Source organism: Myotis daubentonii, chromosome 1, assembly GCF_963259705.1.
Source record: "Myotis daubentonii chromosome 1, mMyoDau2.1, whole genome shotgun sequence".
NCBI classification, from domain to species: Eukaryota; Metazoa; Chordata; class Mammalia; order Chiroptera; family Vespertilionidae; genus Myotis; species Myotis daubentonii.
In genome coordinates, this window is record NC_081840.1 from 56,389,299 (window position 1) to 56,405,273 (window position 15,975).

General features: G+C 51.6%; 1 protein-coding gene across 1 annotated transcript in view; it reads left to right on the forward strand.

Moving 5' to 3' along the window:
- The first annotated feature begins 1,842 nt into the window (after positions 1-1,842).
- Positions 1,843-15,975, forward strand: part of ONECUT1 (one cut homeobox 1) — a 47,544-nt gene continuing 33,411 nt past the window's right edge. Inside the window, exon 1 of the mRNA XM_059700816.1 lies at positions 1,843-3,374. Coding sequence (XP_059556799.1) covers positions 2,261-3,374 — 1,114 coding nt within the window. The 5' untranslated portion in view covers positions 1,843-2,260. The remainder of the gene's footprint in view (positions 3,375-15,975) is intronic.

A 15,975-nucleotide genomic window follows, 5' to 3' on the forward strand; every position in this document is an offset into this window, starting at 1 on the left:
GGGGCCTTAAATTCCTAAATGTTCACTGGGCAAGTAGATGCTAAATCCATTGAAGTAGATCCCCAATTCCAAGGCCTCCATAGGCATTGTTTGGACAAGATAGGAGTGTCTCTGGTGACCAAATCAGCCAGATTAACCAATTCCAGGACATGACCACTTTCAAGGAAGTCGGGCTGACTGACTGTACCCACCAGTCTTAACCTACCTGGATCATGATGTCCTGGTGGTGGCAGGAACCTAGGCAAAGAGATGGACCTGCTCATGCCTTAGCTGGTGGGAAGTTCCCCCAAGGGTGGCCCTGCCCAAGCTTTTGCCTAGCCTAGGCCCCAGGGGAACCAGTCACCTCTGCTACTTCCATCCCAGCCCTGATGTCTCCTGGGATCTGGGAGCATTTTCAGTAGAAACGCCTCTGGTGGGCTCTGACCGGGTATCCCAGCAAAGGGAAGTACAATTTGAGTTTGGACCAGTGCAGGCCACACACACTTTGTTCCATATCCGGGCCCAGATACCCAGGCTTTGAGAGGCAGGCTCCCATTGTGACCACCTTTCGCCCGGGGCTGAGGCTTGGCGCTGACCCGGTCGTAACTGCCAAGAGCCTGACAATGGGCACATCTGTCCTTTCTCTGAGGGATGAAAGCACCTAAGCGGACACGGCTCTGCCTTTTGTTGCAGATTTTTTTTTTCTTTCCTTTGTAAATGAAAGAAAGCCGCGGCATGTGGCGGCCGGGTGTACATCCCACACTGGGGGCCGCCCCACGCGTCCCCACCAGGCCCAAGGACCAAGTTCGATTCCAGATTGGAGCGTGATTGTGAGAAGCGGACAATTACGCCCGAAGCTGAATTGATTTTTAAATCTGGAGGCTTCTCACGCGGACGCCAGGAAGAGGGCGTCCCTGCGGGCCAAGCAGAGACCCGAGCGCCTGGTCCACCCTGCGGGTATCAGTCCTTCCCGCGAGCAGTGGCTTCTGGGCGCTTGACCAGGAGGGCCAAGGAGAAGTCACAGGAACGGGCTGGGCCACCAGCACCCAGAAGTTAACCTGGGAACCCAGCAGGGCACTCCCGCTCCAACACACACACACACACACACACACACACACACACACACACACACACACACACGACTTCGGAAGCAGACGCGCCGACTTAATTGTCAGCCGAGCCAGAGGAGGAACCAGCCGGCAGGAGACAGCCAGGTATGGGCCGGGCTGGGACTCTCGGCACCGAGCGCTCCTCTCCCACATCGTGGAGGAGGACAGAGGGGTGGGCAGAGGAGTATCAAGAAGGTCCGAGCGTTCTGGGTCAGCAGCCACAGAGCTGACCGAAGCCTTTAAGCTATTTGTTCCCTGCGGATGGGAAAACGTGGACTCCCCGAATCCCTCCGGAAAGTAAAGCGTAGCGGGCCAGGGTGGTGGGCGTGGTGGCAGCCTCAGCATCCCGGGCAAACTGCGCCGGGCGGCAGCAGCTGGAGAGAGCGCCGACGGCTCTTCGGCGCACCACCCGGGAGGAAAGCCCAGCCAGTGCAGCCAGGGGCTGGGAGGAGAGCGCCCCCCGCCCCCGGCCTGGGAGCCGAGAGGGACGCGAGTCCCCCGGGGTTGTGGTGGCGGCCCCAGGTCGCTCCGTGTCCTGGGCCTTCCCACGTGCGCGCCGCAAATCCGGCCACTCGGCGCCACCGGTGAGGCGCAGGACCCCCTCCTCCATTTGTACGGGGACGTCACGGGCCGCGCGCGCGGGGGCCCAGGGGGCGGGGCCGAGCCGCGCGCCTGCGCGCTGAGCCCAGCGAGCGTGAGGGCGGGCCGCGGCGGCGGCGGCGGCGGCAGCGGCGGCAGCACCGCGGCCACAGAGTCTGCAACAGTAACCCAGCCATGGCTCGAGCTGGCCAGCGGCGCGGGCAGGCAGCAGCCGCGGAAGGCGCGCGGGCTGCGTCAGGGGAGCCGGGGACCTCACAATTCTAAGAAAGAGAGGGGCGAGAGGGGGCCAGGGGCGAGGAGGCTGGGGACACAGCGCTCAGCCAACGGTGAGGATCCTTTTTGAAAATTAATATTAAAAAAAAGAGAGAGAACGCAGAGGAAAAGGTGGGGGCAAGAGGGAAGGCGATTCATACAGAGAGGTTAGACAGAGCCCCACAGTGAGAGGAAAAGGAAGGAAGCAAGGAAGGCAACAGTCGCCGGCAGCCGATGTGAAGACCGGACTCCGTGCGCCCTTTGCCGCCTCTGTCCGGCCTCATCGATGTTGTGTCCGCCGCCCGCTCGCCCGGATCACGATGAATGCGCAGCTGACCATGGAGGCGATCGGCGAGCTGCACGGGGTGAGCCATGAACCAGTGCCCGCCCCTGCCGACCTGCTGGGTGGCAGTCCCCACGCGCGAAGCTCCGTGGCGCACCGCGGTAGCCACCTGCCCCCCGCGCACCCACGCTCCATGGGCATGGCGTCCCTGCTGGACGGCGGCGGCGGCGGCGGCGGCGAATACCACCACCACCACCGGGCCCCTGAGCACAGCCTGGCCGGCCCCCTTCACCCCACGATGACCATGGCCTGCGAGACTCCCCCAGGTATGAGCATGCCCACCACCTACACCACCTTGACTCCCCTGCAGCCGCTGCCGCCCATCTCCACCGTCTCGGACAAGTTTCCCCACCATCACCACCACCACCACCACCATCACCACCACCACCCGCACCACCACCAGCGCCTGGCGGGCAACGTGAGCGGTAGCTTCACGCTCATGCGGGACGAGCGAGGGCTGGCCTCCATGAATAACCTCTATACCCCCTACCACAAGGACGTGGCTGGCATGGGCCAGAGCCTCTCGCCCCTCTCTGGTTCCGGTCTGGGCAGCATCCACAACTCCCAGCAAGGGCTCCCCCACTATGCTCACCCTGGCGCCGCCATGCCCACCGACAAGATGCTCACCCCCAACGGCTTCGAAGCCCACCACCCGGCCATGCTCGGCCGTCACGGGGAGCAGCACCTCACGCCCACCTCAGCCGGCATGGTTCCCATCAACGGCCTCCCTCCGCACCACCCCCACGCCCACCTGAACGCCCAGGGCCACGGGCAGCTCCTGGGCACAGCCCGGGAGCCCAACCCTTCCGTGACCGGAGCGCAGGTCAGCAATGGGAGTAATTCAGGACAAATGGAAGAGATCAATACCAAAGAGGTGGCACAGCGCATCACCACCGAGCTCAAGCGCTACAGCATCCCACAGGCCATCTTCGCTCAGAGGGTGCTCTGCCGCTCCCAGGGGACCCTCTCGGACCTGCTGCGCAACCCCAAACCCTGGAGCAAACTCAAGTCTGGCCGGGAGACGTTCCGGAGGATGTGGAAGTGGCTGCAGGAGCCGGAGTTCCAACGCATGTCTGCGCTCCGCTTAGCAGGTGAGCGCGTCAAGGAGTTGGGCGCGCGGGAATAGAGGGGATGGGGACGCCTAGGAACCGAAGGAGGGCGGGAAGAAGAGAGGACTGGGGCTCATCACCCCTCCTCCTTTCCCCGGGATGGTGTCCTTGGGCCTGGAAGAGCCGGTACGGGGCTCCAGGCAGCAGACCGCCTCCTCCAGGACTTGGTGCGTTGGGCTGTGGGAGGCCCTGAGGGCTGAGTGCTGCGGCCTCTGCGACTGCGGGGCGCGTTTGTGCTGGGAGACAGCGCGGGCAGCCCGCACTGCCCGAGGCGGAGAACACTCCCCTCACCTGGGGAGACACCGTCTGTGCGGCGCTTCTCGGTTGGACACTTGGGCTGGAGCTGCCTGCCAATGTTGATCTGAACTCGCTGCGGTAACCCCCCGTCCCGCACTAACTCTATAGGGGCGGGAGGGGCCCGCAGTCAGAGTTGGGGCAGAAGGTTCTACAGCCGCGAGGAGGTGGGTGTAAGCGGACTTGCAGCGGGCTGTGGAAGGAAGAGGGAGACGGGCGGTGCGGAGGTCCTGGTCAGCCCGGAGACAGCCTGCGCTGCTTACTCGCTTAGGACTTCTCATTTTCATTGTATTCCTTTGCATGATGTTTCGTCTACATCCCAATGCAGGGAAGGGCGGGGGTGTGGAAATGGCCCCCAGTCTGCGAGCAAAGGTCTCCCGGATCCGAAACCCCGAAGCGTTTCGGAGTTTGCCGGAAGGTCTCTGGCGGCGCTGCACGGACGCGGTGCCTAGCTCCCCTCGCCTCTTTCGACCAAGGTGAGGACGAGGCTCCGGCGGGCGGACTAGCCCAGGGACAGCTGAGCCCAGGCTGAAGGCACAGAGGAGTTCGTGCGGATTCTGCGACCTCCGAGGGCGGAGGACACGAGGGGAAGTAGAGCCACCGGTAGCCTTGGGCGGACTCGGTTTGATGAGACCCGGGCTGAGCTGAGTAACTCCTGGGTTCATCCCCTCACAACCCCCACTCCCACACCCAATTTTAGCCCCGGCGCCATGGCCTGAGTCCTGGCGAAGAGAAAGGTAAAAGCCGGTATGCGGGTTTGTTAATTAACTGATCGTTCTCCATTAATCCGTCCCTGGAGAACTAGAGACAGTCAATCCGCTCAGAGCCGGGGGCACTGAGCAGTTTCACAGACTAAAATCAAAGCCAGAGGCCAGAGCCCCCCTCCCCCACCTCGTGCGGGCCAATGAGAAGCTAGAGGGAGGCAGGTGCTGGCGTGCCCGCGAGCCCGCGACTCCGGCCGGGAGGCGACTGCACAGCAATCTGCGGGTCTGGGCGCTTCTGGCCTGCCCTCCCGAGCGACCCGCTGGTTGAGCCTCAGCCCCGCGCTCCTGCGCTCCAAGCAAAGACCCCACGCAGGGAAGACAGGGGTGGGGAGACAGGAAGGAAGAGGTTGACAGGGTGCCCTCTAGGCTCCCGCGATTCCGCTCGCTAGCCTCGTGTGCTGCCACCGTATCGCCCTCCCCCGCCCCTCCACTGCCCCTGCGGCTGACTGCGACCTGAGAGCCGCTGAAGTTTCAGGGAGGGTGGAGAAACGGCTGCCCCACTCCCCGGCCGCTCCACTAATGCGGGTGCCTAAGGTGATCAGTGCCTTTTCACACGCCTGCGCCAGACTCCAGCCGGGCTTCGGGACCTTTTTCCTGGGCAGTACCCGCACAGGCCGGCGGAGGGGGAGGTGGGGGTGGAGGGTTGGTGGAAAAGGAGGGGTGCCCCCGGGGAACCCGTCCCCCACCCGCCACCCCGTGAAGGCGCTTGCGCGGGACTTCAATGACCCTTCCTCCCTCATTGCCTCCTGTTGCCGCCTGGAAGGACAGACTCTCGGGTTTTGTTCAGAGACGATCCCCGAGCCCTGGAAACCTGGTCTTGGGCCCTGTCCTGCGTGAGCGCCCTCTGATCTCCATGCCTGAGCGCCCCAGTGCTATTGAGGGGAAGTCGGAATACTGCGACTCGCACATGGGAGGCGCGGGCAGCGTGCTGGCTGAGGCTCATGGAGCCGAGGAGGCTATCGAGTGGGCGCCTGCCTGGTATACAGCAGCCGGTGCTGTGTCATTCGCCCCAGGCATGTGGTCTTTTTTGGGGGGCGGGGGGGTTGCCGGGGAGGTTGGAGACTCTGGTAGGACACACGTTTGAACCCCTAATCCCAAAGGGCCTCCGCATCCTAAGACCCGGATGGAGGGATGGAGCGTTGACCCTTTCATTTCCCTTTCTTTAGCTTAATTAACGGGGTGGGGAGGGCTGGGATACGGTCTGGTGCGGAGGGAACCGGGAATACCATGTTGCTGCAAAAACCACGATCTACTTTTAAGTCACTGAAGGACTATGAGGCGTTCTGTTAGCATTGTTATTTATAAAAAACAAAAGCGAGGCCGTTCCCTGAACCCTCTCGGTGATCTCGACTGGGCTTTGCAGGAGACATAGAATGGATTTCAGGGCATGTTGGTTGCAGCTGTGCAACACTGTTGCCTCCTCCCCACCACCACTTCCCAGGCACCCAGAAGCTCCTTGCAGCTGTGCTCACTGTTGCACTCAAAGACCCGTCAACCTAGTCCCCACCCCATGCGAGGCTGGGCCCACCGTGGTCGGTTCCATCGGTGGCAGGAGAGTGGTTTCTCTGTGCCCCTCCCTGTACCCTAGGCTCCCCGCAGTTTGCTGAGAGTCAAGCCCTCTACACGTGGCTACGTGTTTGGGGAGGTGCCTTCTCCTTAGGAAATTACATCTGCTGGTGGAAGACGGGAGGGAGACAGGAGGAAATTCTCACCAAATTAACTACCTTTTAAAAATCAATATATGTTCCCTCAATGCAATACTTGCTGCTGCCCCATTAAAGTGCAGCACAACCAGATTCGCACCGCTCCTCCTCCCAGGTGGGGGTGGGAGGTCTTGGCTGTGCGGGTGGGTGTGTGCCCCGCCTCTGACGCGGGCGCCTATTAAGATGCGAGGAGATTAGTTTCCAATTAAAGATTCCAGAAGGCGTCCACCACACTAGGGGAGCTGCCAGCGCAGGAAGAGGCTGCAAAGCGCACCCGCCAGCTGGCGCAGCACCCGGGACCTGGGAGGCGAGGCCTGCAGGCCCAGGATTCGGGCAGGGGTGTGTGCTGGGCCACTCGGACCCTTTGGTACCTGGAGGCAAGGAAACCTCCAAATGCCACGGAGCCGGCTGGGTCTCCGGAACCGGACTGCGCCCCCTTCCTGTCCAGAATTTGTTCCAGAGTGACTTAAAAAAGGGCCTGGGGAGGAGGAGCGGGATCTGGCCAGGAGGTGGCCATGAGAAAGTCTGGCCGGGGCCAACCTGGACTGTGTTTGCTGTAAGTGGCCTTGCAGCCTGGTTGATTGATAACAGGCCCCTGCGCAAGTTCATTTGCTTTTTGTTAATATTTATCCCCGCGGGTGACATTTCAACTGTCCCCTTGCTTCCTGGGGCCACAGGAGCCAAACAGGAGAGCCTGGGGCCAAGGTGCTGGCTCTGGGAACCCCACTTCCCCAATCCTCAAAGACTCCCGCTGGCCGGAGCCCGGAGAACAGCCGGGACTGGGTGTGGGGACACTGGAGCTGGGAGAGCGCCTGAGTCATAGAGTGGGAAGAGAAGGCGCCAAGTGAATTGGTTCCCTCACGCCCCAGGTCTCCCGCGCAGTGCAGCTGCTCGCAGCAAGCTGCGGCTGGAACAAAGGGCTGGCGGGGTGCGGCCGGTGGCGGCTGGGCTCGAATCCCGTGAGGAGTGCCTCTTCCGAAGGCCGGGGAGGGCCTCCTCCCAGAGTGGCTGGGACTGGGCCAGTAGTCAGAGGGCGATTACCCGCACCCCACCCCCAGGCTCAATGGTGGCCGGAGACCCCACACACACCAGCTCAGCAGGAAACCAAAAGGCCTTGCTCTTGGGAACAGTTAGCAGAAGGTTCTACGTTGAGCCTTTCTTGCAGCCCATGTCTAAACCCTCAAGGATATGAGACAAAAGTTTCCTCTTGCTGTCCCCACCAGGGAGCACAAACACCCCGGTGAGGAGAGAAAGGAGGGAGAGGGTAGGAAGTGTGCACGTGGTTTGACTAGGGTCGGGGAGACCTGCTCTGGGGGCTTGAGGAGGCCTGATGGTTATTGTGTGGCGACTCAGGTGTCAGCTTATCGAGGATGGCCACCTGAGATAAGTAAACACCTCGGCCCGTTCAAAGGGTGACCGGCTGTCCTGCCAGCGGTGCAGCCCCGAGCCCCTTGGAATCCCCAGGGGGGTGATGGGTGGCCTGAGCGACCCGCCTGGCCCAGGGCTGCTGTGGTCACTAGAGACCCAGCCCTGCCGTCGCTGCTTTGCAACCGGCAATTGGGACGGACTGTGCCATCCCATCGCAGGTTGTGTTTGTAGCCTCAGAGAGACTGAAAACCCAGGGCGCGACTTTATCTTCAAGCTTCCAGCCGTGGGCGCGCTCCCTTTGGGCTCGCCTTCCCTAGGTAGCAGCCGGGCTGTGCTTCGATAGCTGCGCGCGCCCCCTGCGGGCGGCGGGCCTGGCGCCCAGCAATCCTCCGTTGTTCAACCTGCTATGGAGCTGTCCCAGGGATTTCACAAACGGTAACTATTTTGAGAGCAAGAGGATGTGGAGGAGGAAGAAAAGGATAGCTAGTGAATCTGTCTTGGTCCCCAACAATGCTTTAATATTACCCCAGTGATGACACCACATTGCCATCCCATCCCCCAAAGTACACACCAACTCTAACCTATCCAAACAAGATGCGAGTCTGGATTTTCTAGCCGAATGATACTTTTGCGGGCATGTTTTTATTTGAGGAGCTCAGGGCCAGAGTAGAGAAGGTGACTCTGTGTCTGAAGAAGGAGGTTGGGGCTGAGGGCTGTAGGACCTGGAGGGCGGGTTAGCGGTTCCTTTGTTTTATTGTTTCCCCTTCCAGCTAACTGATGGAAGTTGGGAGGCTGCTCGGAGGCCTTGAGCTTGGAGGTCTTTGTTTGGTCCCTTGTTGAGTGGGTGAAAGGGCGTCTGCAGGCCCACCGGCCGGGAGCCTTGGTGCAGCGTCAGGACCCTGGACAGGGCCCTGCCTGCGTGCAGCCTGGTAGATCCAGTTTCTTGTCGCCCCTGGAAGGTGGCAGGGATGTCTTTGAAGAGACAGAGTGAGAAAAGGAAAACTAACAGCTAATATTCAGACGTTTGTGAGAGATCGTAAGAGCCCGCCAGAAATATACACCACCACAATCAAGTAATCGGAAAGATCAAACCTATTCTCGTCGATCAGGTGGTTGATCTTTACCTCCCTCTCTAGCAGCTTTCTGTGTGCGTCTGAGAGCACACCTGCTTATAAAATCGGAATTCGAGTCCCTATGGGTGTGACAGGGGTTGGATCATTAAGCTAAAACGTTCAATTCAGTCCCTTTGATCCATGCTGAGGAAAATCTATAGTCATCTCTAATCTATGAGGTCTTTAAAGAGGTGGTTACACGGGCTGTTTTGATGTCATCATTTCCACATTTGTGGTGAATTCAGCTAATCAAACAGACACTGCTACCCAAAGTTCTCAAAAGAAACAGTTCTTACAAAGTATATCGGTAAAATTTATTGTTGATTTCTGTGAAGGAAAGAAAATCCTGAAATCCGATGAAGGTAGGTAATTAGCAGGGAGGTTCTTGGTGTCTTGCTCCTCAGAATCCATAGTTAGAAGACTTGCCCTTCAAGTAACAGTGCTCAGTGGTTTTTGGTAAACTCCACATATTAGAATAAACACCAACTTAATGTTTAAATTAACCAAGAAGCCTTGTTGGATTGGGTGAGAAATGACTAGTTTCACTGCAGACCCTGTTAAAACAGTAGAATTTCCACTCTCTTGGTAAAATTGAAAAATCCCCTAGGGTAGCAACAGAAAGAGGGTCTTAATGAAATCATGGTAATTAGAGGGTAGATTTCTTATAATTCTGGATAAAAGCATTCAACAAGTATTCATTAAATACAATTTCATTATGTATCTATTTGAATAAGAAGAATAAACACATTTGGGAGGAGAAGAGCTATATTATTTCCACATGGAAAGAGTTCAGTAACAAGAAAAAGATTTATTTGTAATGTGAATAAATTTAGTGAACAATTATAAATTCCTGCCTCCTATCAATATATTTGTATAGGTTTTTACTTTCAACATGCGTATGTTAATACTAATGAAGCTTTATTTCCTCCTGAAATGATAGGATTGGGGTAGATAACCAATCACAAGACAATCTGATTATTTTGATATGAACAAAGATTTGTGTTTTATCACAGTGTCTTGCTATAAAGTGATCACATTATATTTCCCCCAGGAGATATTATATTATCATAAAGTTGGAACAAATTATCTTCTAGAAATTTTCTTCTAATTTAGGTGAGACAATTTGATAACACAACAGCTGAACAGAACCAGACCCTGAAGTACAACCCATCAGATTTTCATGGCAATTGATAAGGAAGGTTATGTCTGCTGTGCACTTTCTGTTTGCCAGATACATGCTAGGCACAGAGATGTTCTCATTGAATATTCATTGTCTATGCCAGTGGCTCCCAAATTGTGCTAAGTATTGGAATTGCTTAGTGATCTTTAAAAAAAAATGATTCCTGGCTACAACCTTAGATAGTCTGTTTTAATTGCTATAGGGCAGCTGTGGGCAAACTACGTGGGCCCGTTTGAAATGAATAAAACTAAAAAAAAAAAAAAAAAAAAGACCGTACCCTTTTATGTAATGAAGTTTACTTTGAATTTTTATTAGTTCACACAAACACTCCATCCATGCTTTTGTTCCGGCCCTCTGGTCCAGTTTAAGAACCCATTGTGGTCCTCGAGTCAAAAAGTTTGCCCACTCTTGCTATAGGGCATGATCTGGGCATTGGGATTTTTAAGAGTTTGAGGTGATTTCAATGTGCAGCAAAATTTGGGGTCCACTAGTTTATGTGCTAGCTACCACACTTACCCTGTTTCTCTGTACAATGAGATTAAATAACTTACCCGAGGTAGCACAGCTGGAAATCACTGATGCATGGAACTCAGCCTTCCCAGCCATGGCCCAGAACCCTCTTACCCTCCTCCTTGTGCCTCTATTACTAGTACAGGTCCTCCAGGTCAATGGGCCTCGAGTGCAGAAATGTCTGATTCTCTGTCACAAACACCCAATCTAGAAAGTCTCTGCATAATAAAGGTCTTGAAGTTAAAGGGTGCGTCTTCTCTCTGGGACTCTCAATGAGAGTTACTTATGGAAACTGAGTATTTCCTTTTTACTCGGGACTTATCAGAGAGACTTTCTGTTGCTCTCTTTTGAAGAAGCAGCCAGAGGGAATGTAAGGCAGTAGCAGAGTTAGATGTGGAACCCAAGTCTCCCTGTCCGTTTGTTCACTTAAACAATTATTGATGGGCAAGACCCATCTCATTAGATGTGTTCTGTGGGTAGGACTGGCCCATTGGGACCCGTGCCTGGAGGAGGGCCCAGATGCCCAAACCTCCCATACTTTCAGGCATTGGTCTTCTGATCTGCACTTGCATAGCAATTACATTTCTTGGCTTCACATCAACGCCAGCCTTGCTATTCCAAAGCTTGCCTATTATTCATAGTTTAGGACTCTGCTCTAAAAAAATAATGAATTGACTAAAACTCTGTATATATGTTGGCAATCATCCAGAGGGCAACTTACAATTCCCATCAAATACTGTGTGTTTCCAGTTATCCATGTGTTTCTCATCTCCCTCTGCATATGCCATAGGGCACTCAGAATCGAGTTGCTGAAATCACTGCTTTCGTTTTCACATCTGGTGATGAGCTCATAGTCCCAAAGAGGGATTATCAAAGGAACACAATAAACTATGTGCTTTTCTCTTTCTTTCCTGTTGTCTTCTAAAACAGATCAGTGGGGGAAATCAAATAAATAAACCAGCGAAGCGCGCCACCTAGTGGCCCCCGTGCTCACTTCAGGTAAAGTGCGTGAGAGGAGTGGCTAACGCGATTCAAGTATTGATGGAGTCACAAAAATCGTTCATTAAGGCAATTTAATCTTTGCTATTAAATGTCCCTTCAATTCATTTGGGGTAATTAAGATGCAGTTAAAGTGATTAAATTCTAATTACTTATGCTAGACAAAGACATATTTGTCACACTAATGCGGTTAACTAAGGACTCAGAAAGAAAGTTAACATTTACTTCAAATGATGCAACTGGAAAAATTAGTTCCTCTTTTCATCATTAATCTAGTGAGCTGGGTGATTATGTAATGGCACTACAAGCTCATTAAATAGGGGAAGTGCTGATTAAAATGACTGCGAAGAGGAAAACCTGAACCAGGAGTACCTCAGTACCGTTTGCTCATCATTCCTCGCAAAGTTACTTGGTGTTCTTTCCCACCCCACAGCAATAAACAGCTACTGAGTTTTTTCCTGATGCTAAAAGAGGGATGGGCTCACAGAAATCTTTTATTGTCAGCCTATAGACATTGTTAAACCAAAAGATATATTAAAATAGTAAATAAATTCTTGGGGTAGGGATGAGTAAGGGAAGTGTGTCTGTCTGCATTGGAGGGTGGGTCGTTCCTGAGTTAAAATGTCCACTGCAGGCTTCCGAACCACATTCCCTCACACAAACGCCCTTGCTAGTAAGCAGTCCTTCCCCCCCTCCCTAGTTCCACTTTACTGCCTTTGATGCCTGGAGACAGATTCCTTTGCACAGGATCACGCTCTGTTTAATTATTAGGTGCACTCAGCTGCAAATTGGTCCCTCTTCAGTGTTTTTCTGCACTCACATGTAAAGCCATGTGAGATGAGACTATGAGCCGTCAAGTTACTGAGACTATTTTGCCATAATGTGCACATAGTTCCCAGCCTCTTGCCATAGCTTAATTATGGGTGCTCAGAAGAGTGGGGTGAATTGAAACTTATTCAATTTGAAGCTTGCCTTCCTTACAAAACGGCTTCTTAAGGCAGTGCCTAGCATTTCCCTGGGGTGGAGGTGGGGGTGGGGTGGGGTGGGGTGGGGGGTTGTGATCCAGAAACAAAAATGGTCAGTCAGAAAATTGGGGATTCTTTTCCCCAGGAGATGGGTGTCTTTCAACACTGTTAAATTTGCATATTGAAAACCATAATTGTGGAGATCGCCTTTATCTCATTGAAATTCAGTATTACCCTGTTGACTTCATAAGCAAAGAAGCTAATGTTATCAAATGTATCAGTCAATTAAGTCAAACCACCACCTTTTAAAAATAAATGGGAAGTTATTTGAATATTTAGAGTCATTATTAATTTAATAGAACATGTTATGCCCCCTTAGATTACTAAAACAAACAAACATTTTTAAACCCTGGAGCAAAAATCAAGAGCCCTAGAGACAGGTTCTTGCACTAATGAGCTCTGAGAACTTGTCAAGTCTTTGAACCTTTCTGGGCCTCAGTCCCCTTAAATGTAGAATGAAGGATTTGGCCTTAGGGTGCTTCCAGGTCTCACATTCTATGATCGATTACCTTCTATGGTGACTGCACATCCACAGCAAAGTCTGTTTTCTCAGTTCAGTGCTCTGTCCCAAAGTCAGGATTCAGCAGGATGTAAGGCCCAGGGGCCATCTGTTGGGCAGAGTCTCAAGACCAGGCTCTCCTGTCAGATGGCCAGGAGGAAACAGTCCATCCAGTCAGGAGAGCTGCCTTCTAGCACAAAAATGCTGCAGTTTGAGATTGCAGTTCCTGTGTCCTAATAGTACAAGCTGTTGGCAAGGCTATGGATCACCAGGAAGTCATACACTGCTGGTGAGAATGTAAATTGGCACTGTTACTTCCAAAGATAGTTGTGACATTATCTTATAAACCTGAACCTACTCCTATCCAGAAATTCCAACTCTTTGGTATATACTCAAAATAAATTTACAGATGTTCCTGGAAATACGTGCAAAACTGTTATCAACATTGTTCATTAGAAGAAAAAGAAGAAAAAAAACAGCCCAAATGTTCACTGATAAGGAATGCATAAATAAATTGTGATGGCCCTGGCTGGATGGCTCAGTTGGTTAGAGCATCATCCCATGCATCATTGTTAGTTCAATCCCCAATCAGGGCACATACCCAGGTTCAAACCTCCATCCGGGGGAGTACAGGAAGGCAACTGATTGATGTTTCTCTCTCACATCAATGTTTTTCTCTTCCTCTCTCTCTCTAAAATCAATAAACATATCCTTGGGTGAGGAAAATAAATAAATAAACAAACAAAGATGTCACAAGATATTTAAATAAATAGATAAATAAAATAAAAAATAAATTGTGATGTATTTATATAATATAGTAATATCCTGTGATGGAAATGAATGAGCCACAGCTATACACAACAGCATAGTTGAGTCTTAAGAACAATGTTGCTTAAAAAAACAACAACAACAAGATGTAGAAGATCATACCAGAACAATACCATTTTTACAAACATCAAAAGCAAGCAATGCCAAATAATTATTGTTGGCAGATACATAAGTATTGTTTTAAAAAAACAAATGAATAATGAATACAAATTCAGGAGCGTGGTTACATCTGGTAGGAGAAAGCCAGCTGATCGAAGGAGAGAACACCCTTGTAGGTTCACATGGCAGCTGATGTTCTAGTTCTTTTGTTGAGTGCTGCCCTCACAGATATTTATTTTGTTATTATGCTTCCTATCTTAAGTATATGATGCATATTGTTTTGTAGGCAATACAATAGGTTCCTTAATTTTAACATTGGGGAGTAGAAAGATTGTTTTTGTCTGGTTCCCCAAACCAAACCAAACCAACCCCACAATTATATTTGGCCTATTTAGTACAAATTGAAAGAGGAAATGTCATTAGATATGGAGAGAGGGGACATTCTTTATTCATCTGAGCAGCTGTTATAGCAGCACTGTGCTTAGTCCTGGGGATAGTGTGTACAGCGGACTAGTCCCTTGCAACGCACAGTCTAGTGGGGAAGAGAGATAAGTCACTATCCATATCCTTCTTCTTGGTCGTTTGTGCTGAGAAGAGGTTCAGGGGACGATGAAGTGACATTTTTGGAGATCTGGAAGATGAGTAGGACTTGGATCAGAAACCAAGCAAGAGGCTTCCAGGCAGAGGGAACAATAGCATGTGCGGAAGCCCTGGCCGGAAATCCCTTTGCAGGTTTCTTGGATCTGGATTATCACTGATCTGGAGGCCTGTTCCTTTCCTGGCACAGCTGAGGGGCACAATCCCCTTCCAACGATAACAGAAGCCTTCTCTGAGGCTGTGGTTTTCAATGGTGGTCAGGGGTGAGCAGCGGTTTTCATATTTCTAGGGGAGCAAATCCGATTGGTGGAAGAGAGGTCAGGGAGCGTACATGTTGGTTAAAAAGCCTCCCACATGATCCTGATATAACTCCAAGTTGAGAAATAGATATTGACATTGGGAATTTAAGAGAAAATGACTTTTTTAAAAATATATATTTTTATTGATTTCGGAGAGAAAGGAAGAGGGAGAGAGAGATAGAAACATCAATGATGAGAGAGAATCATTGATCGGCTGCCTCCTGCATGCCCTACACTGGGGATGGAGGCAGCCCCACACTGGGGATCGAGCCCACAACCCAGGCATGTGCCCTTGACCAGAATCGAACCTGGGACCTTTCAGTTTGCAGGCCGGTGCTCTATCCACTGAGCCAAATTGGCTAGGGCAAGAAAATGATTTTTATTTTTGCCCCTTTATCATTTATTTTACCCTTTTTCTAAAATAACCTATCATTCCATAGCTTAAATACAGGGATGGGCAAAAGCAGGTTTACAGTTGTTCATAGGGAAAATAATATCATAGTTAAATAATAAAACAAGAATAAACTCTTATCCTTTTTATTATTTATTAATTATGGTAAACCTACTTTTGCCCCACCCTGTAAAATATTATTATTACATAATACATAATGTTATTTATCATTATATAATATTTCGCTTCTTTTTATCTCTTTTGAGATAAAAATTTACTCAAAAATTCAAGATTCCTGTTGGAATAATTGTTTCCATACTCTCCTCAATCTGAAAAATTATCACTGTTCTTTTGGTCCTCCCCACTGAAAGTGTGGTTCCCACCCACCAGCACTGGCCTTCTCAGGGAGCACTGGCCTTCTCAGGGAGCACTGGCCTTCTCAGGGAGCTTGCAGAGAAGTGCAGACTCTCGGGTTCCATCCCAGATCTACTGAATCTGAATCTGCATCTTGACAAGATCCCCAGGAGATTCATGTGCAAATTCAAGTCTGAGATGCTCCATGGAGGGTCTTATCACATCATCCAAAAGTTCTATTTTCCTTCACTCACCAAAGCATTGACTGGGTGCCTCCTATGGGCCTGGCCTTGGGTGCCTTCTATGTGCTGGAACTTGGGATAAGTGCCAGAGCTGAAAAGAGGAACGATGTGTCAAATCCTGAAGGAGATGGCAGGAAGGATGTCAGTTAATAAATACTTACAGTGTCTCTGATGAATGCTCTGATCCTGGTAGGAATCAAGTTCTGTGGGAGCAGGTAAGGAAAGTGGAAAGAAGACTGAAAAAGCGACTACAAAGAACCCAGTGTATCTGTGTGGTCTAAAGGATTCGGGCCTATGAGTAGGAGCTAAACGAAGTTGT